General features: G+C 56.0%; 1 protein-coding gene across 6 annotated transcripts in view; it reads left to right on the top strand.

The window, feature by feature from the left end:
- Window positions 1–27,754, top strand: part of Trak1 (trafficking kinesin protein 1) — a 139,762-nt gene that overhangs the window by 55,432 nt on the left and 56,576 nt on the right. For 4 of the 6 annotated variants that reach the window (XM_021257940.2, XM_021257945.2, XM_021257938.2 and 1 more), the window contains one exon: window positions 15,228–15,422. Coding sequence is in view for 1 of the 6 variants with exons in the window: in XM_087210685.1 (XP_087066811.1) it covers window positions 15,228–15,422 (195 nt within the window). In the remaining 5 variants the exon portion in view is untranslated. Of the gene's footprint in view, window positions 1–11,005; window positions 11,553–13,960; window positions 13,983–15,227; window positions 15,423–27,754 lie in introns of those variants that run through there. The other 2 variants (XM_087210689.1, XM_021257942.2) reach the window with 2 other exon arrangements.

The following is a 27,754-nucleotide window of genomic DNA, read 5'->3' as shown; positions in this document are numbered from 1 at the left end:
CGCCACCTGGCGGCAGGGAGGCGCAGCCACGGGAGTCGCAGCGGCCGGCCGGGGCTGCAGCTCTGGGGAGGGTTGGGAGTGGGCAGGTGGAGCTGCCACCGTCGTATGCAGTATGCAGGCCACGGCAGGCTGCATCCCGCCTTCCTGCCGCCTGGGCCCACACTGCGTGCACGTAGAGCGGCTCTGGCCTGGTCCCCAGCCTGCCAAGGGTTGTGCCTCGTGTCTTTAAATTCAGTGTCCTCAGCCAGGTGCCGCCATGGACGTCCTGCCAGGGAGGCGAAACCGCAGTGGCAGCCATTGTGTTTACCGCCTTCGGTGCTCACAGGGCTTTCACTTATGTCTGCTCGGCCTGTCTGCTGTCCAGTCGCTGTCCTTTCCTGGCAGGCAGACACCCACCACACAGCACGTCTTGAGCGGCATCCTTGATGTCCCCTGGGCCACTCCCACTCAGGTGGCTCTGCCTGAGTCACAGGGTGGACAGAGGGCATTTGTCTCTGGTGACGCCCAGGGCGGCGTGGCAGGAACAGGTGAGCAGCCTGGGTTTGGGCCTCCTGGTAACAGGGGTGTGCTCGCCTGAAGCCCTTGGCTGTGTCTCTGCCTCCTGGAGGATGGAACTGGGGCCGAGCAGGGCCTGGCAGATGCTGGAAGGAGAGAGCAGCTCTCATAGCATGCAGGATGGGCGTAGCCGTGCCTCAGGAGCAGGCTGGGCCAGGCTGCCCTGCGGGCCATCATCATTGCAGAGCCCTGGCCTGGACCTGCAGGCTGCAGCGCCCCAGTGAGACAGGTGGGCCTTTCAGTGTGGACGCCACAGACAGCCCGGGGGCAGCAGGAGCCTGGAATCCCTCACCAGCTCTCGAGCTGGGCCCTCTCCTTGCGTGACAGTGAGAGCGAGGCCAGGACAGCTGTTTCTCGGTGGGAAACCCCACTCGCTCACCCCATCTTCGTCTTCGGCAGCAGTGTCTGTGAGAGGTGTTAGAGGGTCCCTGCCTTCCTGGTGGGGCCAGGTTGGTCTTTGGTGAGCAGCGTTTCCTGACCCAGGGCTGCTGCGGCTGGGCTCAGGCCCAGGCATGCTTGCCCAGCATCCCTGCCTCCGGGTCCCACGGCCTAGGATCTGGCTCTTCCTCTGCAGAGCTCAGCCACTGCAGCTGTGGCTCGGGAGTCAGTGCGCTCCAGGCTGTGCGGGGACAGCATGGCCCTCGGGGACTGTCATGCTCCCACCCTCTGCCCCAGGGGGCTGTGCTTTGGATACGTTTTCCGCTGCCACCCTCGCTGCTGGCTGGGGCAGGACGACTTGAGGGCCTTCCAGAGTCATCCGTCCGTGAGGACGCGGGGGACCCCGTGTAGGGTGCAGCACCGGAGCGGAGCGGACCTGTTGTGTTTCCCTGGGCGTGACCGTGAGCGCCTTTGCAGCAGGCTGTCCTTGATGGTGCTCCACGTTCTGAATCTGTGCTCGGGCTGACGTGAAGCCCAGTTCGGGGAGCAGGGAGCTCCTGTCGGGCCTATCTGTTGCTGTTGGACAGCCTATTGCCAGGCTGCAGTAGTATTTCTCAGATGGGTTTGGGGTCTTTTGACATCCATGTGACCTCCTCTGATGTTTGGAAAGGGTCACCATTGTCCCATTATAAACAGGGCTTGCTGGCCAGGAAGTAAGTGAACTAACGGAAGAACAGGCCAGCTTGGCGAACGGGGGCCCCGTCGGCGTTGTGGTTCCCGAAGTTTTGTTCTGTTAATAAAACGAAGTTTTCCTGCCTTGGCCTCAACCCTGTCTCTGCCCGCAGCCCTTGGGCACCTGGGTCCCGAGGTCCCTGCAGGGCCCAGATGGGAAGGAGGCTGGGTGGGTGTGGGCCTCGCTCAGAGAGTCTGGCTGCAGTGCTGGGTGACAGCCAGCAGGAGGGGAAGGGTGCAGACCGGGGTGAGTGGGCAGAGGCGACCCTGCTCCCGCCGTGGATGGCAGGGAAAAGGGTTTCTCCACTGCAGCTCAGGGGCATCCATGTCAGCAAGGGTGAGGCTTGGCTGCAAGAACAGTGGCTTCACTTGTGGGATTCACTTTCTGGTCATGTGAAAGGAGCCAGCGGGAGGCTCTCCTCGGCTCCCGCCGATTATCCCCAGGGCTCAAGCCCCTCTTCGCCTTTAGTTGCACCATGATAGTGATGGTTTCCATCCTTAAGGTGATCTCATGTCTAGGAAGGCTGAGCTCCAGCCATCACGCCCAAGTCCCAGGCTATAGGAAGGCAGCTATTTGAAAAGGCTTACATTTAGCTGCTTGTATGTCATTCACCAGAACTTAGCCTCATGGTCATACTTTGCTGTGGGGAAAGGGGTGGCTAGGAAATGTGGTCTTTCCATGGGGCTCAGGCTTTGCTGGTGAGGAGAGTATGGGCAGTAGGAGGCTGCTAAGCAGTGTCTCTCGTGCCTTGGTGACTGGAATTAAGACCATGAGCTGCAGCCTCAGCGGGCATTCCTTCCTCTCTCCTATCATGCCCTGCGGGGAGCCATGGTGTTTCCAGGGTGGGGCTCCGTCCTCCGTCACCAGGCAGCTGTGTCAGGAAGCCTGGCAGGTTGAGCCAGGGGGTGGGAGGTCGCCACAGGCCCTGTGGGGCCGGAGCCTCGGGGCAGCGGGCCTCGGTCGCTGTGTGCTGTGCCCAGAGCTGGACAAGTGCCTGGTGCAGAAGCAGGAGCAGGACGAGAGTTCAGGGAGTCAGGGGACCTGCAGCCGGGTCAGGGACGGGCAGGTCCTGCAGCGCCCGCGCTGGGACGTGGCCCCTGGGTCCACACCGTTGGGAAGGCGGGGCCGCTGCTGCAGTCTGCTGTGTGGCTGGCTGCAGCCGCTCAGCCTCTCTGTGCCCTCTGTAGAGTGGGGAGCGTGAGAAGAGGAGGGCGCGTGGCCTGCGGCCTCCTCAGTCCTTGCTGCTGCTGCTGTTGTGCAGAGCGCAGCTGGGTCCCCACTGACTGCTGCCGGCCCCAAGCCAAGAGCAGTGGATGTGAAGACAGCACAGTGGCACTGCAGAAGGGAGCACCGCGGCGGTTCCCGGGATCAGGAATCCCAGGGCTGGCGAGGCCACGCTGGGCGCGGCAGGCTGAGGTCTGACCCGGGCATTTAGGAAAGCGATCGGTCGGCGTGAGCGAGTCTGACTGTGACGGTGTCTGTTCCTGAAGGACTTGCACGTTCTGTAGATGGGACTTGCCGTGCTGGAGCTGTGCACTGTGTCGCAGGACACTCCGAGACGCCGCCGGGGCGGACGGAGCGAGTGGCCGGGAGCCCTGCCAGGCCCTGAGCCCCTCGGGTGGAGCCCTGCTCTGCCTGCCCAGCAAGGGGCCCCAGGGCCTTTGCCCTTGTCCTGCGGCCGCTCGGCCCTCTCTGTGCTACTGCCCTCGCCGGGCACACGTGCCTGAGCTGCCTCGTCCACGCCGCTCCTGTGCACCAGGGACACAGGCCCTCGCGGGACCGAGCCTGTGCGGGAAACACGCAGCATGACCAGCGGGGACTGCACAATACCTGATAGGAAAGTGCTGCTGGACGGCCCCTTAGACCCGTCCTGGCTATCGGTAACAAGAGCGGGCACCCAGAGGCAGGACTGTAGGCGGCCAGCACATCGAGTGTTATTTAGAAAGGATGCACATAATAAAGTACAGATTTCATTCTTACCAAAGTGAAATTACAAATAATAAAGCAGGACATTCATGGTTGTCACTTGGATTGACAAAACTTTAAAAGTTTAACAACATCCACGGTGAGAACGGAGGATGTGTGGCCAAGATCGCACCTGTCAGCGGTCGGCTTCGGAGTGGGGCTCAGCTCCTCACCCGCCCATTGTCCGCAGAGGTGCTGCTCTGCACCAAGCTGGGCAGAGAGAAAGGAGACAGAGGAGGAAGCTGTGCAGTGCCTGGGTGCCCTGCGCCGTCTGGGAAACTTCCTCGGCTCCTGCCCAGGGCTGCAGTGTCACGGAACCACCACCTGGAACTTCCAGCTGCACAGCCTCACTTTTTTCTTTGCTTGAGAATATTTTTAGTTTTTAAATTTGGAAGTGGTTTTGGGTTTGGAGCTATGTCCAGGACCATAGCAATTTCCCTGGTGCAAACGCTTCATCGCACTTGCTGTGTGGTTTCTGAGCTCTCCCTTCCGACTTTGCCTTCAGAGAGCGTGGTGCAGCCACCGTGTGGGGTTTTGCCTTCAGGATCCGCCCTTCCATGCCTGTGGCTGCGTTTGGAGCCGGGGAGGAGCTCTGGCACAGGGGGTCATCTGGTCCAGAGGCGCACCGGCCCTGGCCGCTGTCCCTCAGTTTTCCTCACGCTGCTGTTGGCATTTTAAGCCTGGGGTCCCCTCCTGTGGGGCTGGCCTGCTCCTGGGGACGATGCCCTGGTTTCCCTAGCCTCTGCCCCCTGGGTGTCTGGCGACCCCTTCCTGCCATGAAGAGGCCGCATCAGCCGGCACCCTGCATGCGGCGGGAAGCGAGGAGCAGGCTCTTTCCTGCTCAGGGCCCGGCCTCGAGTCCTGTGCTGCTCTCCGTGTCCTCGCTCTGCCCTGCCCTTTGCCATCCCGTGTTAGCTCTGCATCTTCATAGAGGCTTTGGGGCCGGGACGGCAGATGCTGCCTCGGGTACACTTGTGACCCAGCGGCGGCTTGTTTTGGCAGTAGCCCCAGGTCGCATTGGCTGTTCCGGGCAGGTCCTTGGCCCTGCGCTTGTGGCCCGGGTGTGGGGGTCAGTTTCCTTGAGCAGGGCACAGAGGGGCAAGTGGAGAATGGACTCACTAGCCGGGGATTTAGCTCAGTGGTTCCGCCTCCTGCCTTGCAAGCAAAAGGTCCCGAGTTCAATCCCCGGTACCGAAAAACAAAACCAAAAAAGCTGTTGACTCTGGAGAATGGACTCACCGGTCACTGTCCTGAAGCACTGCCAGCAGGTGGCTGGCAGTCGGTCAGTAGGCATTGACTTGGAGTCTGTGCCGGTTGGGTTTTATGGGAAGCTGGCGGTGGAGTTACCCGGTCTGGGCACCAAGAACAGGGTGGTGGGCAGGTGAAGGAGGTGTGCCAGCAGGGTGCCCACGCTTGGGGCAGAAAGGAGTACAGTGGACCCTTGGGTTATGACCAGCCTGACATACGAACAACTTGGGTTACGACTGGAATGTTAGTTTTAATTTACAAACAAAGTCTTGAGTTACAGCCCGTATGCTGGCTGCTTGTGCTTCCAGATGGTCTCAGACACAGATTTAACCCCTAAAGAGCTCTGGAAGGAACAGGACAGCAACCTCTCCTGTGTGGGGTTCACTGAGAAATCCTGGGCCAGCGTCTCTCCAAGGACACTGAGATCTGCCTGTGTGCAGGAGGGAGACTTTGAAGGCTGCATAGAGGAGCCCCAGCCTTCACTGACCAACCTGAGTTACAGCCAGGCCTCGGAACGAATTGAGTTCCTAAGTCACAGGTCCACTGTTCAGTGCCACCAGACGCATGGGAAGGAGAGCAGCGTGGGTAGAGGACACTGGGCTCGGGTGCGAGGGTGGCATGAGCTTGGGGACGTTTGCACTCCCGTCCCGTGCGAGTGTGTGTGCAGGCAGGGCCGAGGAATGCGGCCTGGAGAGGCAGGCCGAGCGCACAGTGTGGGCGGGCGGGGGTTGTGTCGGTGCCTCTGGTGGAAGCAGTGACCACAGGAAGGCGACCCAGAGCGTACCTGTCACCACTGGACGGCAGCCACTTCTTTTCCCGTTGTCTGCTCCTAAAGGGGGCTGAAGAAGGGTGTGAATCCAGAGTCCAAGAGTGCAGCTGCAGAGTGGGTAAATGGCCTGCTGCTCCTTCAGTCAGCACCGTTAATGAACTCAGCAGGTGCTTTAAGGAACGCTGTGCTCCGAGCTGACTCGGGAGGTGCTCGGAGGGTGCAGCTGACCAACAGCAGCAGCCGACAGGGCAGGCGATTGTCACCTACAGTCTAAGGCGGCCTGGGCGATGGCACGGTAGCGTCCTCACTGCCATGCGTGTCCCTCTTCAGGTCACTTGGCTTGGAACCCAGCTGACGAACGCTCCACAGCACCCTGAGCCATCTTGCTGTGCTCACCTCTTGGTTCGTAACCCTAGCAAGGGTTTTAGGAGACTTGAAACCTTCGGGCCTAGGTCAGGAGCCGGGTCTTGGGGCATAGGAGCGGCGTCTGAGTCACACTGGGCTTTCTGCTGTGTTCTTGGAATGACCTGTTTTGATTTCAAATCTATCTTGTAAATAATTGGCCAGAGCTGGGTGACTATTATCCAAGCAAAGACAGGTTAAAAAAAGACAAACAGGTTTATTGAGGTATGTTTGCAACCATAAGTCCACCCATTGTAAGTGTGTTCAGAGATTTTAAAAATTCCATTTATAGAGGTGTGGCCTGTTACCATGGCTGTATCGTTCTCCTCTCCCATTAGCAGCGTGTGAGTCTTCCTGGCTGCTCGGTGTCTGTCTCTTCCCGCATCCCCGCAGTGGGCAGTGTCTCTCACTGGGCCCTAGTCAGGGTGTAGTGCTATCTCCTTGAGATCTAAACAGGGATGCTTTTTAGACGTTGTGTTAAAATCCACACGGCATTTACTGTACGAACTATTCTAAACTATACAATTCTGTACAGTGTCGCACATTTAAAATACTGTGCCACCCTCACTGCTAACTAGTTCTGGAACATTTTCATCACCCCAAAAGGAAGCTGACTGGTTAGCAGCCACACCCCAGCTTCGCCTTTCTTAGTCCCTGGCAACCACCAGTACCTTTCTCTCAAGGACTTTGCCCAGCCTGAGCGTCTTACATGAATGGAGTCTGCTGCACGTGGTCTTGGTGGCCTCCGTGGCTGGTCACGTAGTGGCCCGGAGCAGTGCTCTGTTCCCTTTTGTGGTAGAAGACGGGTCTGCTGTGTGGCCCACCCTGTCTGTCTGTCGGTCTGATCGGCGATCCATGGGCTTTGGGGGAGTCTCCCTCCGTGGCTGAGTGGTGCTGCTGTGGCTGCCTGTGTGCTGTTCCTCTTCACATAGTGGGAGCAGGATTGCTGGGTCGTGTGGTAATTCTGTGCTTAACTTACTGAGGGCTGCCCAGCTGTTTCCAGGTGCCCCTCTGCAGTGACGGGAGACCAGGCATGGTCGGGGTGCCCTGGTGAGCTGGGCCGGGCGGGCACCCATCCCAGCACCCCATCTCCCGGGTTAGCCGCCCTCCCGAGGTCCTGGACTCCTGAGGGTTCTCCCCACTCTCCGCTCTGTGTGGATCTGTGGCTCCACTCTGCACGCTCTGCACCCTTCTCATCACCAGCCTTATGCTTCTGATGTCTTTGCTGTTGCTGCAGAGTGAGGTGCCCTACGTGGAAGGGTGCGTTCTGAGACACGCGTCCCTGGCTGACCTTGTCGTGTGAACATGGTGCCATGGCCCGCTCCAGCTCCGGCTCCCTCTGCAGTGTCCTTGTGTGGGGCCGCCACTGTCTGTGAGCTCACGTGATGAGAGTGTCCACGCACGGTGCAGGCCCGTTGTCGCTGTCACTTGCTCACACTGACGCTGTGTTGGGGTGCCGGCTGTCTGCGGCTCTGTTGGGGGCTCCCTCACTTATTTCTGCTTCGAGCCTCCCCCTGACTGCCTCTTTGTTTCTAGGACAAGAGCAGGGGGAGGGTGTGGGCCTCGTGGGTGAGGCAGGTCGTTGGCTGTTAAGCTGTGGTTTGGCACACGTCCCCATGTCAGGTGTCTCGAGTGCGTGGCTCAGTGGCTTTAGGGCCTGGGCCATCGCTGCTGTCACTCTGCAGTGACACCATGCTCCCACTCTGTCCCCACCTAGCCCCTGCAGCATCCAGGCTGCTTCCGAGCTGGCGAGTCTGCCTGTGTCCATGCCGCGTGTACATGGGCTCCTGGAGTCTTTGTTCCGTGTGGCTGGCTCCCATCGCGTGGCATGGAGTCTTCAGGGCTGGCCCATGTGTGCCGTGTGTCTGTTTGAGGTGGAGTGGTGTTCCATGGCCGGCACGAGATGTGCTCTGCCCAGTCATCTGCCAGAGTGCCAGGCTGCCCGCTCTCGCTGTGAGGAACAGGTGCAGAGAGACCTGTTGGTGTCCCCATGTGGCACTGGGTCCCCAGACATGGGCTTGCTGTCTCAGCTGTGCCTTCGCTTTTCGGGGAACCCGGTCATGCGTGCTTTGAGTGACCAAGCGTACCAGAAGCCATTCGCACATATTTGGCACTTGGAGTTTTGGGATTCCTCTGCGAGATTTAGGCCTAGGCGTGAGGGCTGGTCTAAAGGTCACAGAAAACTTGGGTTTCTCAACCTGCTGTCCAGGTGTTTGCTGTGAGGGCAGCCCGAGCACACCGCTCTGTCTGAACGTTGTTTAATAACTGTCAGATACAACACTCACTTTAAAGAGAAGTTATCAAGAGAGTTGGAAACCCAAAGACCTTGTCATTTTCTCTCCTGGTGTGCCGAGGTGAAATGGCCGCTAATAGCCGACTCTGGACCGTCCCCGGCAGTGCGACTAGGGGCTGCGCTGACTTGTGCACCCAACTTGGCGCTCGCTGCACGCCGGGGCTTGGGGTCTGGCCCTCTCGCCATGGCACCGCTCTCCCCGTGCCTGGCCATCCGGACACCAGGCCCGCCGGAGCTGCTGTCTCCGGAGCGCAGACTTTGGTTTTGCCGCCGCAGCCTCCTCCGCAGGTCCCTGAGGCCGGGCCCTGCCCCGCCCTGCACAGCACACCCACCTGCCCAGGGCTTGGCGTGTGCCATGCTCCATTGCACAAGGTCACCCTTCAGCCTGGCACTGGCCTTGTTTCTGAATGTGACTGAGCATGCGGAGTGGCGCTGCTGTCGGGTATGTCTGCCTGGAGCTGGGGTGCATGCGCGTGCGTACTTGGGGGGTGAAGGGTCACCCAGGGCCTGACGCTGGTCTGCATGGACTGCCCATCTCTGCTTGCTCCGGGGCTCCAGGTGCTGAGGAAGCGTCCAGGGAAGCCCGCCATGGGGCCTGCTCTGTGCCGGCTGTGCAGTCTTGTTGACTGCCCGTCCTTCCTCCGTTTGTGGAGACAGAGGTGACCTGTCCTTCCCTCCGAGGGAGCCGCAGGATTGGAAAAGAAAGGGAGACCCGTGCTTGTCCTTTGGGGCGAGAGTGTGAGCAGGGAGGCCGCTCCCCGGGGACAGGAAAGGGCTGGGGCTGGGGTCTTGACTTCTAATCTGGTGCTGGTTGGCCTGAGGCTTCACCCATGTTCTGAATCTTGCGGGGCCTAGGTTTCCCCTTCTGTCTTTTTTTTTTTTTTTTAAATAACAGTGATTGAACCCAGAGCCTGAACTACACCCCTATCCCTTTACATTTTTTGTTTTTTAATTTTTACTTTGAGACAGGGTCTTGCCGAGTTGCCAGGCGGGGCTCAGACTTGCAGTCCTCCTGCCTCAGCCTCCCGGAGTGCTGGGATCACAGGCTTGTAAAGAATGTTCTAGAAGGTTGTTTATCAGACACCAGTTACCAAAGGTCATGTGTGTCTCAGGCCCTGTAGAACCATGTGTGTCTTGGGCCTGTGCCTTTTAATCCTTGTGGTTTTAAGACAGTGGGAGTGTGGCCAAGTCTGTGCAGAGTGGTTCTTTCGTGGCTGTGGAGGTGCCACACCTGGCTGAGGGTGCTGTCACACCAGGAGGCCAGCGGGCAGGGAGGTGTCGACCTGCACAGAGACAGGGTGCACGTGCACGGACGGGTGGGAGAAGCAGGCGCAGCCCTGAGGGTGAGCGAAGATCTTTTCTAACACAGCATCCCAGAGAGAGGCGCCTGGGTGGGGTCCAGCGCTGACTGGCGACAGGTACGTTTAGTTTGGCCCTTTAAGTGGGTGGGCATCTAGAAACCAGGGCATTCTCGTGGCAGGGCAGCCTGGCCTGTGGGGACTGGGGACTGCTCCTTTTGGGGAGGAATTGGGGTCCCAGATGAGGCCCTGGCCTTGTACCAGCTGCTTGGAAGGGTGCAGGTGGGAGAGGGCGACTCGGCAGCCTCATGCCGCTGCTCAGCCTGTAAACCGAGGCCCAGTCTGGGTAGTGACAGGTGAAGCTGGGGCAAGACAGGCTGGACGGGTGCTCTGGGCTGGCACCAGGGCCTGGGCATCGCCAGCAGGTGGCAGCCTGGTGCTGCCTCGCCCTGCATCTGCCTCTTTCTTCCAGTCTCTCCCTTTCCCTTGTGCCTTCTGCTCCCCTCTCTTCCTGGTTCCCTCTTGCTCTTCTGCCCTCGGTTTCCCCACCTCCTGAGGTCTGAGTGTGCAGGGTGCCTTCCTTGAGGACAGCTCTGCTTCCCCTCAGTTTGTTCTGACCTCCTGCGCCTAGGCCCCCGGGTCTGAATACAGCAGGAAGCCAAGACCCGGTGGGGGTCCTCCCCAGCCTGGGGTGCTGCGTGAGAACCAGAGTTGCCCTTCCGGAGAAGAGTCCCCCTAGATAAGCGGGTGCCCATGAGGCCAGGGGGCTGGGCTTCACAGGAGGCTCTCAGATGCTAATCCGGAGCGGCTGCTTCTGCTCCGCCTGGGTGTCGGGCAAGGGTGCGTCACCCAAGCATAGCACAGGCCCAGGTCCGGCCCTCCTGCCCCTTTGGGAGAGGATCTGCAGCCTTGCACCCTGGCCCCTCCTGGGCAGCCCTTAGTGACGCCCTGGCCTTGAGGGAGACCCCCAACCCTGTGCCTTGGGGAAAGCCTGGGTGGGGTAGCCCTGAGGATGGCGGGTATTGGGCCGGCATCGGGCAAGGATCGAGGGACACCCACCTGCTGAGTGACGTCCAGATGGCACAGGAGGACCCGACCCTAGCTGGCCGCATGTCTGCCTTGGGCAGGCGGTGGACAGACAGACCTGCCACTGTCACCGCTGTTCCTTCCTGTGGCTCTGGCCTTCACGACACACTGGTGAGCGCGTATAGTTGCTCGGCAAGGTGCTGAGGGCTGGGTGGGTGTAGGGTGCGACTCCAAGCCCTTGCTCTGGAGCCTCACAGTCATCAGGAGAGATGCGGAGAAAACACTGCTTATGCTGTGTCACAAGCTTGCACGTACAGAGAGAAGCCCAAGGAGGCTCTGTGGGTACGGGGTGACATTTGGGCAATATTTAGGGTGTGGTTGGCAAAAATAGCTGGTGTAAAACCCAGATTTGTGGGGAGAAATACCAAAAACATGTTTGGAGAATAGCAAACAGTTAATGGTTAGCCGAAGGAAGTTGGAGGCCAGAGCAGCCTGAGCTTGGTAAGAAAGCTGTTGACTCAGCGGGCTGACCAGAGACCACAACCAGTGTGGGTCCGGCCTCAGCCAGCTCGACCTTCGCTCCCTGTCCTCCTTAGAGCCCTGGCCCTGCAGTGCTCTCTCCAGCAGCGAGGCCAGGTGGCCAGCCACCCATTCATCCCTCCACAGTGCCATCCCTTGGGGTGGGTGGCCCAGCACCAGCTGACCCTGCAGATGGACAGGGCAGGGGCAGCTAGAGGCTGTTTCCTTCCTGTGGCTGAGGGAAGTGGGTGAGCATCCTGCAGGAAAACCTGGGAACTGCATTTCTAGCTGGGTGGCTGTGGGCCCGGCCATCCCTCAGGGGCTACATCCCCAAAAGGAAGCAGAAATGATACTGGCAAACACATGGTGAGTGGGCCTGGCTGGGAAAGGGAAGGCAGAGTCGTGAGCTCCACAGGGAGCAGGGAGGTGGGGAGCCTTCCAGAGATGGCGCCTGCAGCAGCCATGGGGCTGGGGGAGAAAGTGGGGAGGGGTCCTGAGGGTTCGCCACACTCTGACCGCCTGGCTGGGCTGGACACACTCGGCTGGGGCGGGGCTGCCGTTGCTGCAGATCTGCTGGAAGCAGTGCCCTCTGGGGCCTGGGCTCTGGCAAGAAGTTGTTGCTTCGTTGTCGACTCATCCAGGAGCACATTGCTGCAGCTGTTGGTCACGTGCTGGAGCTTTGGAGACGAAGTGCACAGAGGGCGGGGGTCCCTTCCCCTGGCTGCGTGGCAGCGTCTGTTCACATTGCCAGCTCGGAGGAGCCTGGAGGAAGGGCCGGTGACCCTCACATGGCCCTCCTGGCTGGCCGGCTCCTCCTCTGGGCCGGGTTGTGCCTCCTGCTCTGAGTGGGAGCATTGCCCAGCACCCCCACCTTATCTGCATCTGACTGACTGTCCTGGTTCGTGGGGAAGCCTCGGCAGAGTCTGGGGTTCCCAGCGACCCGCTCGCTCCCTCCAGAACGGGCAGCAGGTGGCAGAGGGATGGCGGGACTGCCAGCCAGCTGCTGGGGGTTCTCAGACTGGATCTGAAGCTGAGCAAATGATACCTGTGTCCCAAGGTTGCTGGGAGGATGCCAGCCAGCTCTGGGGACACCCAGTGGGGCTTGGCCTGCTGAGAGCCTGGCTCTGGGGTTCTCAGAGGCTCTAGGTGACATTCACCTACCTTCGGCCTCTGGTGTGTCTTCTTCATGAGGCACACAAGGTATCCGTCCCTACTGGAGCCCCTGGCCCCGTGGCCAAGGTCCAGAGGTCCTGGACCACTCCCAAGTCCTCTCTGGGCCTCCCCTCGGCTCCAAACCTGTTGACATTTGCATGGCCAGACCCATTAGGGAAAAGTCAGGCAGTCTTGAAAAGGTGTCTTGGCCCAGCCTCACCTTCTGATAGACTGTCTCACAGTCATCAGATGCCTCGAGGAACGTGATCTCTCTTGGGCACAAGGACCACGCTGTAAATAGCTTGACCTTCAGCCTGGACACGGGGGAGGGCAGGTCAGGCCTCCACTTTTCAGCAGTTGCCAGCGTGTTCGCAAGTGACATGGTGTTGTTAGAGGATGTTTTCTCTTTTTTGGACCCTGTTTCTGTCTCCACCACCAAGCAGCATTGGGACTCCAGAAGATGCCGGCCTGTCTCGTGTGTGTCACCCTGGAATGTGTTGGTCCCAGCCTGTTCTCCTGGGTCAGGCTGGTGCTGCCTGTAGCCGCTGTGCGGTAGCTGCTGTGCAGTAATGGTTGGGTCTGACCTGTGTTTGGCCAAGAGGTCCCAACAACTGCATCACACTCCCTGGCCCCATGTCCCCTTTCAGGGATGGTGGCTGTGCGGCAGAGTAGCCTCTGTGGGGAACAGCTGTGCACTGGAGTGAGTAGGGAATATCTGCTTGTCATGGGACCGCCTCGAGGCTTTGTGTGGTGTTCTGCTGCTGGTGGGAAATGAGAAGAAAGAAAAGAAATCGTCTGCCTCGAGCTTGTACTGTTGCTTTGCTGGGGAGGCCATGCCTTCTGTTCTCCGCAGACCTTTGCAAGGTGATGGCTGGGCTGGGCTGGGTTGTAGCTGCCGAGATGCAGGATGCTTGCTGTGACTTTTCCCAGGTGCACAGAGAAGCCTGGGTATGCAGATGTGGTCCACCCTCCAGGCCAGAACTGTGGAGTCACGAATGCCCTCTTTCTGAATGTGAACTCCCTGCTTAATGCTTTGGGAAGCACCCGACTCTCTGGTGGGTGTGTTCTAGAGCGCAGCTCTGCATGTTGGCTTGAGCGGGAGCTGGGAAAGGTGCCCACCCTGCCCAGAGGGGACAGTTCCTACCCGTACCCCATACACTCTTCCTGCGATTCCCCTCCTTTTCTGCTCGCTGCATGGCCTTTTTAAACACAGAGGAAGCAGGGGTTTGGGCAAGTCCCCAGCATGGCTCTTCTGGGCACAGGTCTCCATGTTCTGACTGAGTCCCTGTCCCGCCGCCTGCCTGGTCTCGGCGGGGGGGGGGGGGGGGGCGGACGTGGACGACTCGCCCACCCTGCATGCCTGGTTCCTGCTTCCCTTCCCAAGCCAGTGCTGCCCGAGGCCCTTCCTGTTCCCGCTCACAGACATGCCCACTCCTGCCGCTGGCACCAGTGATTCTTCTGAGTGAGGGGTTGGGATCTGGCTGCCTCCTTTGGTTGGACCCCTCATGCCCTGGGGAGGAGCACTCGGTGTCTTGGTTCATCCTCAGCGCCTGCATTCCTCCTGCCCCCGGTCCCATGAGCCTGTGCTGTCTCCACTCCATGCAGGGTCCACGCCATGGCAGCTTTCTACAGAGTGACCTGGGAGTGAGTACTGTTGTTTGGTTGGCTTTTCCTGTCCAGCTGTGTGCACCTGGGGCGCTTGCTCCCTTTCTAGGTTGGCAAGACCACTGCTGTTCTCATGGCCACTTACATCGTAGGTGGCTGATGTCAGGATTAGCTGGCAGTGAGCTAACACTTACCCATTAGCACCTAAGTCTTCTCAGGGTTTCTCGTTTGATAAGTGAGCACTGGGGTGGAGAAGTGGGGTGACGATCACAGTGTAATTACAAGGGCTTTGGATGAGTCGGTCTCCGATATACACGCTCTCGTGGATCCTTGGGCGGCAGGCGCAGGGGCGGACCAAGGATAGCTGTGCGTGGGAGACGGCCACTCTCAGCGTGGAGTCAGGTATTAAAACACCAGGAGGCGGAGCTTAAGAAGCACAGTGCCAGAAGCTCTGGGGGCGAGATTAGCACCAGGGTGTCGGGGAGCTGGTGTCCAAGCGGTGGCTCAAAGGGGGCCACTCTTGGCGTCATGCTTGGATGCCCCCCAAGAGTACAAGGGTCTCGGGCAGGACCACAGCTGCTGTGTTCCATCACGTCTCCCGGGTGGACGGGTGGACAGACAAATTAATACACTAAATGCGGGCGCGGTTCTAGCCAAGGGGAAGCGTGAGTGGTAAGAGTGGGAGGAAGGAGTCGGGCATAGAGGTGAAGTCAGCTGGTGGGGCCGAAGTGCAGAGAGCTTGAGAGAGGGCCCCGGAGGGAGGGCCCAAGAGTGCAGGCTTCCTTCCCAGAGTGGGCACTCACAGCAGGGGGGCGGAGAGTTTTTAGTTTTAATTGACATGCAGTGATTGTGGATGTTTACGGGTGACAGTGTCACACTCAATGCAGTTTCTCGTACGGTGTGCCGTGAACAGATCAATTAGCATACCCATTGCCCCGTTATCTTGTCCTTGTGCTGAGAACATTCAAGATCCTCTCTACCAGTTGTCTTGAAACACAGTCAGTCGTCAACTACGGTGACCCTACTGTGCCTCAGAACAACAGAAATGATTCTTCTATCCAACTGTGCCCAGTATCTGCTAAATGTCACCTCCCACCATTCTAAGTCTTGGGAGTAGAGTCTAAGGTGGGAGAAGCCCTGGTGTGGCCGCAGCAGTCTTCCCTGGGCTGTGGACTAGTGAGCCAGGTCGCCAGCTCCCATGGGGCCCCGGGTTCAGCGGGTAGCACAGCGGGCGGGGCCCGTCCTGGCTCTCACTCTGCGACTTCCTGGTCTCCCTCCCTGCAGACGTGTGCAACAGCACCGACCTTCCCGAAGTGGAGATCATCAGCCTGCTGGAGGAGCAGCTGCCTCATTACAAGCTGAGAGCCGATACCATCTACGGTTACGACCACGATGACTGGCTCCACACGCCCCTCGTCTCCCCAGACGCCAACCTCGACCTCACCTCCGAGCAGATCGACGAAACCCTGAAGTACTTCCGTAAGTCGCCACCCTGCCACGTGTACAGTGGGACGAGGGCCAGGGAGGCCGTGTGGGCCGCTGAGTCCTGTGGCCTGCCGCCTGTGGAAGGGGTTGAAGAAATGTGGCCAAAGGCTTAGACATGTGCAGGTCTTGAGGTTAAATGTTCTGAGTAGAAGTTTTAGGGTTGTGGGGACCAAGGAGGATTTTCATTTGAAGCAGCTTTCTTTGAACTAATCCAGAAGAATTTGAAAATGTTCCCACTTTCCCTTATAACCGGTGTAGCACGTTGTGTTAGTTAATTTCTCATTGCTGAGACGAAGCGACAACCACAATTAAAGGAGGAAAGGTGATTTGGGTCACAGTTGGTAGAGGTTTCAGTCGATAATCAGATGTCTCCAAGGCGGGGCGGCGCACAGCAGGCGACTGCCGAAGAACAACAGTCCATGGCCAGCAGAAGGTGGCAAAGCAAACGCCAAGCGGCTCTTTCTGTCCCTTACATTTCTCAGGCTAGCCGACCTTAGGGCGAGTAGCACTCATACCCTTAATCCTGCACCCTTAACCCAGCATCACACACTCTAGATCCATAGAGCCAGCCAGCTCTGCAGAAGCTGCATAGGACTGCATGAGGCTTTAGGGGACATCTAGGCACAGCCACAGTACCCGTGAGTCCCCGGAAACTCCTAATGGCAAGGAGTTTGTCCCCACTGAAAACCAGAGGCATTGGGGACATCTAGGCAGGGTGGCAGGTGTGTGGGGCACTGGGCTGCTGTGTGCAGAGCTGCTGCCGGGGTGAGCCGTGCCCTGGGCCTGTCCTTCCCAGTGTGTTCCTGTTATGCAGGGTCAGGCACGGTGCTGGGTGCTGCAGACTCGGTGTTTATTTACAGGGTGCCTTTTTGAAGCGATTTCACTCTCACAATTCATGCCGGCCCCACCATTTACACATCTGTGTATCGTTGTGTCCCCTTGAAAAAAGAGTGTAGCAGTCTGCTTCTCCACAGATGTAGCTTGGTCCCAAACCAGCTTATGCGCATCTTTGAACGTTCTCTGTGGTGATCAGGAATAAGGCCAGGCTTTCCAAGTTCTTGAATTCGTGAAGTCGTTTGTATGACTGAAAGCCCCTGCTCTAGGGCGTTTTCAGGCTTTCTCCGTTAGGTACCAGTAAGAAAGAGGTGTGATTTAAACTGACCAGTGGCTTCATGCCTGACACAAACCTGTGTCTTTGTGTGAACACTGCAGACAGTTTCAGTAAGGAAAATCGGGTACCTGGGGGCTTGTGTGTCTTGGGTGCACGTGAAGCTCTTTGCAAGCCGCTTACGTGTGCGCTCGGCATGGATGCCACACGGAGATGCACTGTGTGTGGGAAACCGAGTCCAGAGTAGCCCTCCGTGGGGGGTGCTGAAGGCCTCCCCCAGAGCTACTTGGTGGCCGTCTGTCCGTGTTGCCTGCCCCGCGTTAGGGGCCCTGCTGGGATTCCGGGCTCCTGGCCCGCTCTCCGCCCTCGGATTAGTTGCTGACCCTCGTGTGTCATCGCAGCAGCCGCAGCCGCCGGGGGGGCCACTCTGGGCTCTGCCTCCTGGTAGCCCTGTTGAGCACCTCCAGTCGGGCAGGGCTGGGTCCGCATGGGGAAGGGGAGCGCGGGAGGCTGTTTGCTCCGTAACAGGACCCTCAGTGTCTAACCTCTGCCTGACAGCGAACCCGAACAGATCATTGCTTTCCTTTGTTTAGTTTTTAGTTTCAGATTTAAGAAAAAATACTGCTGGTGGATTTGGCAGTGGACAATACACGTTACAGTGAAACTAGACTGCAGGAAACGTTGAGCAGAGATGCCGACAGCTTCTACAGCATGGCTGCCTCCAAGTCTTCCCTTGTTGCTTTACTTTCTTTGGTTTCTGTGTCTGGAGCAGAGCGAGCATTTGCTGGGGTTCTATTAATTGAACAATCAAGCATTAACTCTTAGCTGAAATCAGGGTCTAACTGAGGTGCTGGACCCCAAAGGTCAAGCAGAGAGTTGAGGGGTTCTGTGGACTTAGAAAGGGAGAAGGTTGACCTCCATCCCTGGTAACTTCCCATCAGAATGCAGCATTTGGCTTCGTTGTGAACCTAGACAGCAGAGCATGGCGGCAGCAGACCTGCCCTTTGTCCCAGTCAGGAACATAGGCATTTCCACATCCCGGCGGCAGACGCTCTGAAACGTGCCTCCACTCTCCCTGCTCAGAAGTCACACTGGTTATTAGCTGGGTGATAGACACTGTTGTTTAGTGCATTAGTGAAGAGGTACTTACAACACAGACCACTTCCGTTCATGTCACAGACTTTTCATCCCCTGGCCACCACGTTAGCACCGGTACTTTCCTTTGCGTGCTGTTTTCCGTCTTCGGATCTTTCCTCCGAGGAGGGGTCAGTGAGCCTTGCCACACTGGCCAAGGGGCTAGGGGAGGCCAGGTTCAGAGCCCTGCTGTGGGCCCGGAGTCCTGTTGGGTCTTGTGTGTTTGTTTACATGTGTGTCGCCCAGGAGATGTGTGACTGTAACAGCGCTGGGAGTCACCGTGTGTCACGTCGGTGGGAGGAGGAGGAGGAGCGTGAGAAGATGACGTGACCCTCCCTGGAGCTAGGCTTCCCTCCTGCGTCGCTTAGGACAGCGGGTCTTGCTGTGGAGGGGGTCGAGACAGGAGCGCTCTGGGGCTCTGTCCCCGCCCTAGGCCAGCACCTGGACGGAGGACGGGCCACACCTGCCCTTGCTGGGCTTGCTAAGAAGAGGGCAAGAGCTGGGGCTTCCGACTTTCGGTGGTGGAAGAACGACCTTCTCCAGAGTCAGCCTGCCCAGCCAGGTGGCTTGGAGTCCCCATGAGTCTGAGAAACACAGTGAAAGCGAGCCACAAAGCAAGTGTGCCCATAACAGGGGCACTTGAGATTGGATGGCTGAACAGGAAGAGGAGTCGACATGGGCTGCTTACTGTGCGGCAGTGTTGTAGGGCTGTTCCTGCATCTCCTTCAGGCCCACGGTGACCTCTGAGTGAAATTTTCTGGTAGTCCGGGACACTGAGGTCCGGGAGGAGGCTGCTTCCCCAAGTCAGCCAGCAGAGGGTCACTGAGATTCAAGCACAAGCTGTCCGGACTGACTCCTGCCTTAGCCACGCTCAGAGAATGGGGAAACATTCTAGTGTCACAAGCTCATCTGGTGAAACAAGAGCAAGCACCCACACTCCGCAGTTTCACGATGCGCTAGCAGCTTGTCTATTTGTAAGACATGTGGCCAACGTATACACAGGCCTGTTTTTCATGGCTCAAGGTCACTGACCCAAGTGATACCTGAAAATAAAGTTTCATTCTTCTCCGTGATTTCCACTCAGTCCTGCCTTAGCCCTCACACGTCCCCAGCTCAGATCGCCTGCAGTCGGCAGCCCCCAGATGTGAAGGTTGCTGGGCTCGTTGTCAGGTGGCTGTAGCTTCTTTTGTGTCCTCCTCCAAGAGGCACTGTTCAGGGGCTAGTGAGCATTGGTGAGGATCACATGCATTTGCAGCAGGTGACCTGCTGGCCACCCCACCTCTGAGGCTGCCTGCAGCGGCTCCCCAAGGAGAAGAGAAAGTCGTGGAACAGATAGGAGCTGGCTGCAAGATTTGCTCCCGTGTTTGCTTTTCCAGTGAAGTGCTGCTGCTGAACCGGCGAGTCTGTGTTTACAGAGGGCCAGCAGGTGCTATGCTGCTTGGAGAACTTGTCCTGTTTGAGTTTCAGCTGAGAGTATTAACCAAGGAGATGAAAGCATCTCCTGCATTCTTGATTCTCGTCCAGGACCTAACCCGGGACTTTGCACTGGGCTGGCCGGAGGCAGGGAGTGTGTAAGGTCCTCACTGGCGTCCAGGCCAAGTTGCTTACCTTGCTTGTGGGCAGGGGGGAGGAGGGCCTGGGAAGCTGCATGTTAAACCAGCTCCGCTGGCCAGTTAAATTTTCTTAAAATTAAATTGAAATTAAGGAAAACTATAAAGACCATTAATGTCTCGCAGCCATCCTTGCGCAGGGCCCGGGGCCTGGGTGCAGTGACTTGCTGAGTGCCTGGAGCTGCCTGTGTGGACCAGGAATCACGTGCGGGGCTCCCCCCGCCCCCCAGCACTGCGGGCTGTGCCCCTAAAATGAACCTGAGGTGATGTTACACCCCGTCCACGTGGTCACAGTCTGTGGGCCCATTTGTGGGTGGGTCCAGGGCTTGTCCCAGGGGAGAGGATCCTGGGGCTCCCAGGACTCTGCAGACTGTACCTGGCCTGGGCCTGCTGGCCGCTTGAGTGGGCGCGGGCCATCTCTGTGGACACGCTCCCAGGCGGCTTCTGGGCTCCTGGTTCCAGTTTCCCTGTCTCCAGCCGACTCTCTGCCTCTTGCTCCCTTCCTCCTCCCTGCCCCAGGGGCTCTTGACCCTGACCCCCGAGGAGCTCTGAGGTTCCTGCCCAGCCGGTGCCAGCAGGCAGGGTTGCTCTCGGCCTCAGCCGTGCTGTGCTCGTCTTACCCCGGCATGGTGGGCAGCGGGCAGCTCGAGGGGCAGTGCTGCCTTGGCTTTGTTCGCCCTTCTGTATGGAGGGCCGGCCCAGCCCCGCCCCGAGCCTGCAGCTGGAGCGTGGAGAGGCGCCGCCGTGCCCCTGCTTCCGGCTGCTGGCAGACCTCTGACCCAATTGTCCAGAGACGCAGCCTTCCAGGCTTTTTGTTGGTGGGTACCAGGTGAGCTCTGTGTGCCATGGACTCACGAGGGGTGGCGACTCCTCCTCCTCGGCCCTCCTCGGCCCTCATCGCTGGCCTGCTGTTCTCATTTTCAGCTAAGTCCATCTTCTGCTTGGCTGGGTGCATGTGGACCCTGGTCAGCATCCTGTCCCGGGTCTCCTCGCTCCCGTCTTTGCCTTAGCCATTACCTCCCTGCAGGTGGCCTTCCCTTCTCTCTCACGGGACTGGACCTGGCTTGTCACCCTCGCCGCAGCCTTCCTGATGCTCACACAGCTACCTTGGAGGCCCGTGTGGGGCCCAGAGCCAGAGCCAGAGCCAGGGCCGCCTCCTGCGTGCATGGTTGCTGATTTTGCCTCTCAGTGCTGGTCTGACACTTGTGACGGCCGTCGCCAGGGGGAGGGCAGGGAGCCTCTGTTGCTTTGTGACTGTGTGCTGACGTCCTGGCATCGAGAGGTATGCTGTTCCGGAGTGGGGGACAGGTCTGTCTGTCACTATTGTAGAGGATCCCAGAGCCTGGCTGTCCCTCAGCTCTGGGCCTCCAGAGGTTTTAAAAATAATAACATTTCTTTCTGAGCACAAAAATGTACTGATTTTTAGATATTTGGAAAACGAAAACAAAAAGATGACTACCTTAGCAGCCAGCACTCCTTGTAAGATTTTCCTAGTTTTTTCTGCAATAGATAAATGACATGTTTGAAACATAATAGTTTGAAAATTAGCATTGTATGCTGACCATTTCCCTGGCATTAAAATTCTTGAAATACACGATTTTCACCACTGCATACAGTTCCATCGTTTCTGCCTATTATCCGTTATTAGGATTCTAGACTACTTCTCATTCTTCCGCAGGTATGAGTGAACGTCTTCCTATTTTTGTCCACTCAGCTCATGATCTCCTTAAGGTGTGTTTCTACCAGTTGATTTCCTGAGCTTGAAGATGTCACCATTTTAAAGCGCATTTGAACTGCATCATTTCTGGCTGCGAGGTTAAGTATTTCCATAAATGAAGGCACTGGAGAGGGCTTCTTCTTGCTTGGCGTTCACTGAGTCCCGGAGGTCCGGGAAGGCTGGTGGTGAGCGCCAGGCAGGGAGCGGAGCCACATTCCTCAGGTGCTGCGGTTGTCAGCTGTGTACCCGCCTGCCTGGGTGTGGATTTTGCTGGGGGCCTTGCCCTGTGGCCTGGGACTTCTCTTTTCAGGGTCTCATCCTGCTTCTCTCTGGATGAGGGTGGTTCATGCTGAGGAGGGGCCCATCCCCGGAGCCAGGTCCAGTGCGTCCTCCCAGTGCTCTCAGCGAAGCCTGTTCCCATTGCCCTTTAACAGTGAGGGGCCCTCGGCTGTCTGTCCAGTCACACAGGAGGGGCCGAGCCCTCTGGGCCAGGCAGGCTTTTCCTCAGTGCACTCTGCAGCTGGAGCCTACACCTTTGCATCCTTGTCTCTGGGTTGACAGTGGACAGGGCTTCACCTCTCCTGAGTTCTGGTGTGGCATCTTCTCATCCCCGATGCAACCCCTTTCCTCCAGACATCAGGCCGTGCTTCAAGCCCCTTTCCCCAAGTTTGGTCCTCGTAGTCTGGACACGCACTGAGGTTTTCTCATGAGGCCGAGGGTTGCTGTGATTTCTTCTTAGTTTGCACATGTTGTTATCCTGGAGCTAATGTTTGGAAAATGGTAGCAGCAGGTCATGGTCATGAAGGGGATAACTACAGTTTATGAGCGTGACAAGTCATTTCAAGACTGTTATAATTTTTTAAATTCAGTGTTACCGAGGGATCGACTTCTGAAACTCCACCAAGGCACCTTCCTGGGAGAGATCAGTACTGCAGGTCATCAGAGGAAGTTTAACAGCCTCGAGCTCATAGTGTCCTGGAGGTATACGGGCCCGGATGATAGACAGGGTTTTCTCCTCCCGCGAGGTCCCGGGCGTGCTAGAGTTTGCATCTTGAATGTCCCCCAGAGGCCACGTGTCAAAGGCTTGGTGTCCAGCCCTTTGGGCGCTGGGGAGATGCTGGAACCTTTGAGAGGTGGAGCCTGGTGGCGGGAAGCTGATCTTTGGCGGCATAGTCTCGAGAGGATGTGGGACTCTGCTCCTCTTCTTCAGCTTCTGCACTTCCTGGGCACCAAGAGTGAGCAGGGCATTGGTCACACTTGGCCTGCGGTGAAGGACCTGCTCCCTCCTGACAGGACAAGTGACCACAGACCGAGACCCTGGGAAGCAGGAGCCGAGTTGATTATCTCAGGCGTTTTGTCACAGGGCCAGAAAGCTGGCATAGGCAGAAAAGTAGCTGGAGGAGAGTTCTCCCGTGCTGGAGGGGCCCCGTCACCGCCCAGCGGGCTGTGTGGCCCTGGGCACCCTCTCATGACTGCCGTGGCTCGATTTTATTCTCTGGAAATCAGGGATCACACGGCCTGTGATTCTCTGAAATGTGTCATGGAGACCTTTTCATTCTGTGGTCAAAGTTTTTCATCCCACGATGAGGTTCTTAAAAATATTTTTTGTTTTATAGCAGTTTTCTAATTTGAGCTTTTCTGTACTATAAAAGTAAGAATTAAAGAAGTTGAAACTTTTAATTTTTGTTTTTAAAAATTATTATGCTTACTTTTTAAAGTACTAGTAAATTGCTTTCAGGGGAAACTTTAGGGAACATCTTAAAGATTTCCAGACAGGACACCACAGAGATATTCAGTCACCGCTCCAGGCATGTTTTAAATCACCTAGGACTTTCCTCATTAAGATTTAGGGTGTTCACGGCTTAGACTCTGAAAGATTACAGATTACCGAAGACCTCCACTCTCATGGAATAGAGCCAAGAGGGCAGAGCGCAGGCCTGATGAGTGGGACTGGGGCCTCAGGGTGCTTGAGAACTGCTTCTTCAGTGAGGGAATGCACAGGCACGTGTCTTTTTGTAACATGAAACAATTTTGAACCCACATGTAGAATAGAAAGATTATTTTGTTTGTTGCTATCTTCCAAAGCTTCCTCCTTCCTAATTGAATTTCTGAGTGAAACAAAAATAGAGGTACAACAATCTGCCTGCCTACACTTCTGCAGACTGAATAGATCAGGTGCTGACCTGAGTGGGGTGTGGGTGATGCTCTAAGCTCTAAGATGTTCCTCAGAGTCTCCTGTGTATGGAAGGTGATTGGATCATGGGGCGCTATGCTCCCAGTGGATTCATGCATTGATGGGCTCATGGCTGAATGTGCTGTTGGGGTGGAGCCTGGTTGGAGGTGGTCACTGAGGTGTGACCTGGAAGGATTTTTCTTGTCCTGGGCCCTGCCTTCTCTCTCTCCTTCCTGGCTGCCGTGGGATGAGCTGTGCTCCAGGTCCTTCCACCATGCATTTCTGTCTTGGAGCCAGCTGACCATGAACTGAGCTGACTGGAAACCGTGAGCCAAATAAACCTTTAACCTTTAAGTTGTGGGTGTCAGGTATTGTGTCCCAGTGATGGGAAAGTGACTGAGACAGGGTGGATGTCAGTAGTTTTATGAGGTAGTGACCTGAGAAAAAGCACAGATATTTTGTGTGTGTGTGTGTGTGTGTGTGTGTGTGTGTGAGAGCGAGCGAGCAAACCTGGTGGAGAGCAAGGCGTCTGTGCCCACAGACCTGCGAGTGGGGGAAGGAAGGATACTGAGGGTGGGCCAGGGCCTGTGCCAGGGTGCAGAGGAGAGCTGATTGCCAGGGAAAGTTTTTATCATCATTTGCTAAACAAAATAACACCAAATGATAGTGTATTCACCAACAGTGGCCTTGCCTTTCTCTCCTGTCAGTGCGGAGGCCTGAATGTCCTTTCTGCCGCCCCCAGACTGGGGCTGTGTCCTGCACAGGCAGGGAGGCCCCTCAGGGAGCCCAGGAGCGGGCGCTCCTGCATGTGCCCCTCCTAGGCTCCTCCTTGGCCCAGGTCAGCAGGATCACAGTGTCCTCCCTCACACTGGCCCAGGAGCTGTGAGGTCCCTTTCCCGCGGGAGCCTCGGCTGGAGGGTGCCTTCTAGGGAGGTGACCTAGGCAGCCTCACAGGAGCCCTGGGCTTCCTTTGTCCCCTCTTACCTAGCAGCTTTCATTGTTTTTTTATTGAACCAGTCCCAATATCATGTTTCTTTTTTTTCATTTCTTTTTGAGATTAAATGCTTGGCGAGCACTTCTGCACAGATTGGTCTCTGTTTCTTGTCAATGCAGCGTGGCTCAGACAAAGCTGGAGCGGGTTCTAGTTGGCGACAGCCATGACAGCTCCATTCCCACCGCCTGCTCTCCAGTGCTGGGCTCAGCGCACCTCAGTGGGACAAGCTTCAGGCTTCTGTGTGCTTTGAGGCTGAGGGCGCCTACAGGGTGGCCTGCTGGTCCCAGCATGAGGTTCCGCCTCCAGGCTTCCCAGGCAGACTGCAGCCAACATAGACCCAACCCTCGCAGGGTGCATGCTAAGGGGAGCTGGAGGTGGCTGGTGCCCACTCCGCCTGGGATCTGGCGGTGAGGACCAGGCCTCGTCCCCACCTCCTGGCAGGAGTGAGCAGCAGCCAGCAGGGCCGAGAGTGGCTGACAGCAAGCTGTTTCTCCGAGGCCGGGCTTCCGCCTGGGTGCTCGGTGACTGGCAGCGTCGGGAGGGGGACTGTGCAGAAGCCTCTGCTCTGCAGGTTTCCCGAGCAGGCGGAGGGAAGGGCTGGGTGCAAGGCTGCCCATCATGCAGTCCCCTCCCCTGATGTCCCTGGCCAGGAGGCCTCCCTCATGCAGGTGGAAAGCGGGGTGGGGGCTGTGGAGAGGGGGGCTGCAGAGGGGGCTGAGACACCCCAGGGGCTCTGCAGCAAACTCCGGCACCACCACTTAGGCCTGCTTTGTAGGGATCTTGTCAACTCCACAGAAGGGATGGAAAGTGCCTTCTTAGAAAAGTTGCAAGGTAAGCCACATGAGTCCGAGCCGAGCCCGCCTCCCGGTGCCCAGCGCTACCCGACCTTGGAGGGAGGGGGAGGATGCCAGACACGCTGGCGCAACTCGGTCGGCGTTAGGGATACCATGGAGGCTGGGGGAACTGCATGCGCTGCTGGCTGGGCCGAGCTGCCTGTGCTTCAGCCGCTCGCTGCGCGGCGAGTTCATGCACAACGACGTGTGGGCCATTGTGCACAACCCCAATGTGCGTCCCAGCACACCCCTGCGCTGGGGCATCTTCGCCAGCAACTTCTGGGGCAAGGGCATGGCTGAGAACACCAGGCACAAGTCCTACAGCCTCCGTGCATCCTCACCTTCAAGCTCAACGTACTGTTGACGGGCATGAACCCGTTCTACTTCTATGCAGTGAATGTGATCCTACACTGCCTGGTGACACTCATGCTGATGTACACCTCTGATAAAGCTGTCTTCAGGAGCTGGGGGCTGGCCTTTGCCATGGCCTTGCTGTTTGCCGTGCACCCTGTCCACACCAAGGCGATGGCTGGGATTGTCGGCAGAGCTGACATGTTGGCATGTCTCCTGTTTCTGCTGGCTTTTCTCTCCTACGACAGCCTGGCTGCCATTCCACCACTCCCAGGGCAGAGGAGGTGAGCCATGTGGGCGCCAGCAGCACAGCCCGCCCCCCCCTTGGAAATGAGAAGACTCGTAAACAAGCCTCAAAAACAGACTTCCAGATCACCTATACCAACCCCAAAGGGAAATGAGATGGAACAATCTGATACTCAGCCACCTGGACTCCCTGAACTGGCAACAAGAGGATTTGGAAAAAATGAAATCAGAAATAATTTCTCAGATAACAGCAGAGATTGTGCCCATAGTGCAAGACATGATTCATAAATCTAGAGAGGACACAGATAAAAAAATAGAGGAGCTGAGGAACATGATGGAATCCCAACATAGGAAACAAATGGAATCCATAAAACAGATGCAAACAGATCTCCAGGAGTTTAAAAACTCCACTGAAAAGCTTACACAGCAGAATGAGCCAATGTGAGGACAGAATTTCAGGTATAGAAGATAAGATTGCAATTAGTGACCAGGAAAAGAAAAATTGCTTTAAAATTGTAAGGGACCACGAGAAAGCAATCCAGCAGCTGCTAGATGATGCAAAGAAGAATAGCATAAGACTGGTCAGAGTCAATGAAGAAACAGGAGAGAGTGCAGATGACATGAAAAAAACTCTTCACAGAAGTGATGGCAGAAAACTTCCCAAGCAGGGGAAAAGAACTTGACATACAGATAAGTGAGGCATATAGGACTCCAGCTAGCCTTGATCAAAAAATATCTGCACATAGGCATATAATAGTTAGGATTCCAGAAACCCAACAGAAGAACAAAATTCTACAAGGAGTGAGAGAAAAGAAACAAATCACATACAAAGGAAAGCCCATCAGAATCACAGGAGATTTCTCAGTGCAAAGCCTCAAGGCAAGAAGAGCTTGGAGTGATGTATTTCAAGCCCTAAAGGAAAACAGCCTCCAACCCAGATTGATGAACCCTGCCAAACTATCTTTCAAAATTAATGGAGAAATAAGATACTTTCATGATAAAGAGCACCTTAGGAACTTCATGAATACCAAACCAGCACTCAAAAAATTTTAGACAATATCCTAGGAAAAGACAATGAGGATCACAACCGCAGGAAGCCCAGCAGAATGAATCCATTGGGCATGACAAATTAAATGCAAAGGGGGAGAATCCAACAAAAAGAAAAAGTCATGACAAGGCTTTTAAAACTTTTAACTTCATCTCCCTAATGAGTGTATAATTCAATCTTATTATTGTACTGATTAGTATTTTTCTGATTCTAGTGTTGCACATCTTTCCTTGTGCTGTACTGGCTATTTATCATCTTCTTGTGTCTACTTTTTAATTGGGATGTCTATTAATGAGCTGTAAGAGTTCTTTATATATTCTGGTTATAGGTTATATGCATTGTAAATATGGTCTGTTTAAGGACTACTTTTCATTTTAGCAATGTCATTTAAAGTTCTAAATTTTGATGGAATCTCATTTATCAATTGTTTTCTTTTATACATCATGTTTTTTTGTATCCTAGGAAGTTCTTGCCTACCCTAAATTCATAAACATTTTCCCTTATAATTTCTTCTTAAAGTTTTATAGTTTTAGGCTTTCATATTTAGGTTCATGGATCCTTTCAAGTTATTTTCATGTATGGAAATAAAGGGTTGAGGTTAATTTTTTATATATGGATACCAGGTGTTCTAGTGCCATTTGCTGAAAACACTATCTCTTCCTCAGCTCTTGAATTGAATTTACGTTCTATAAAATGCTAATGTTAAATAATCTTTCAAAACTCAGTGGGCCATATATGTGTGGTTCTATTTCTAGATTCTCTGTTTTATTCCAATGATCTATTTGTCTTTCCTTACACCAACACTGCCTTGATTACTGTAGCTTAGAGGAAGTCTTAAAATTAGGTACTAAATGTCTTCCAACACTGTTTTCTTTTCTTTTTCTTTTTACTTTTTTAGGTCCTTTGTACTCCTACATAACTTTTAAATTTCAATATCCAATTCTTCATTTATAGCAAGTATACATAGACCTGAACTTTTATATATACCTTGTGTTTTCTAATCCTGCTAAATTCAAATACAAGTTCTAGGGGCTCCTAGAGATTTCTTAGTATTTTCTCTGTAGATGATCATTTCATCTACATGTAAAGATTTTGCTTCTGCTGTGCCAATC

Source organism: Heterocephalus glaber, unplaced genomic scaffold (assembly GCF_053883595.1).
Source record: "Heterocephalus glaber isolate CG9 unplaced genomic scaffold, H.glaber_assembly_v1.0 deba00001175, whole genome shotgun sequence".
NCBI classification, from domain to species: domain Eukaryota; kingdom Metazoa; phylum Chordata; class Mammalia; order Rodentia; family Bathyergidae; genus Heterocephalus; species Heterocephalus glaber.
This window is presented reverse-complemented; position numbering and strand designations above follow the sequence as displayed.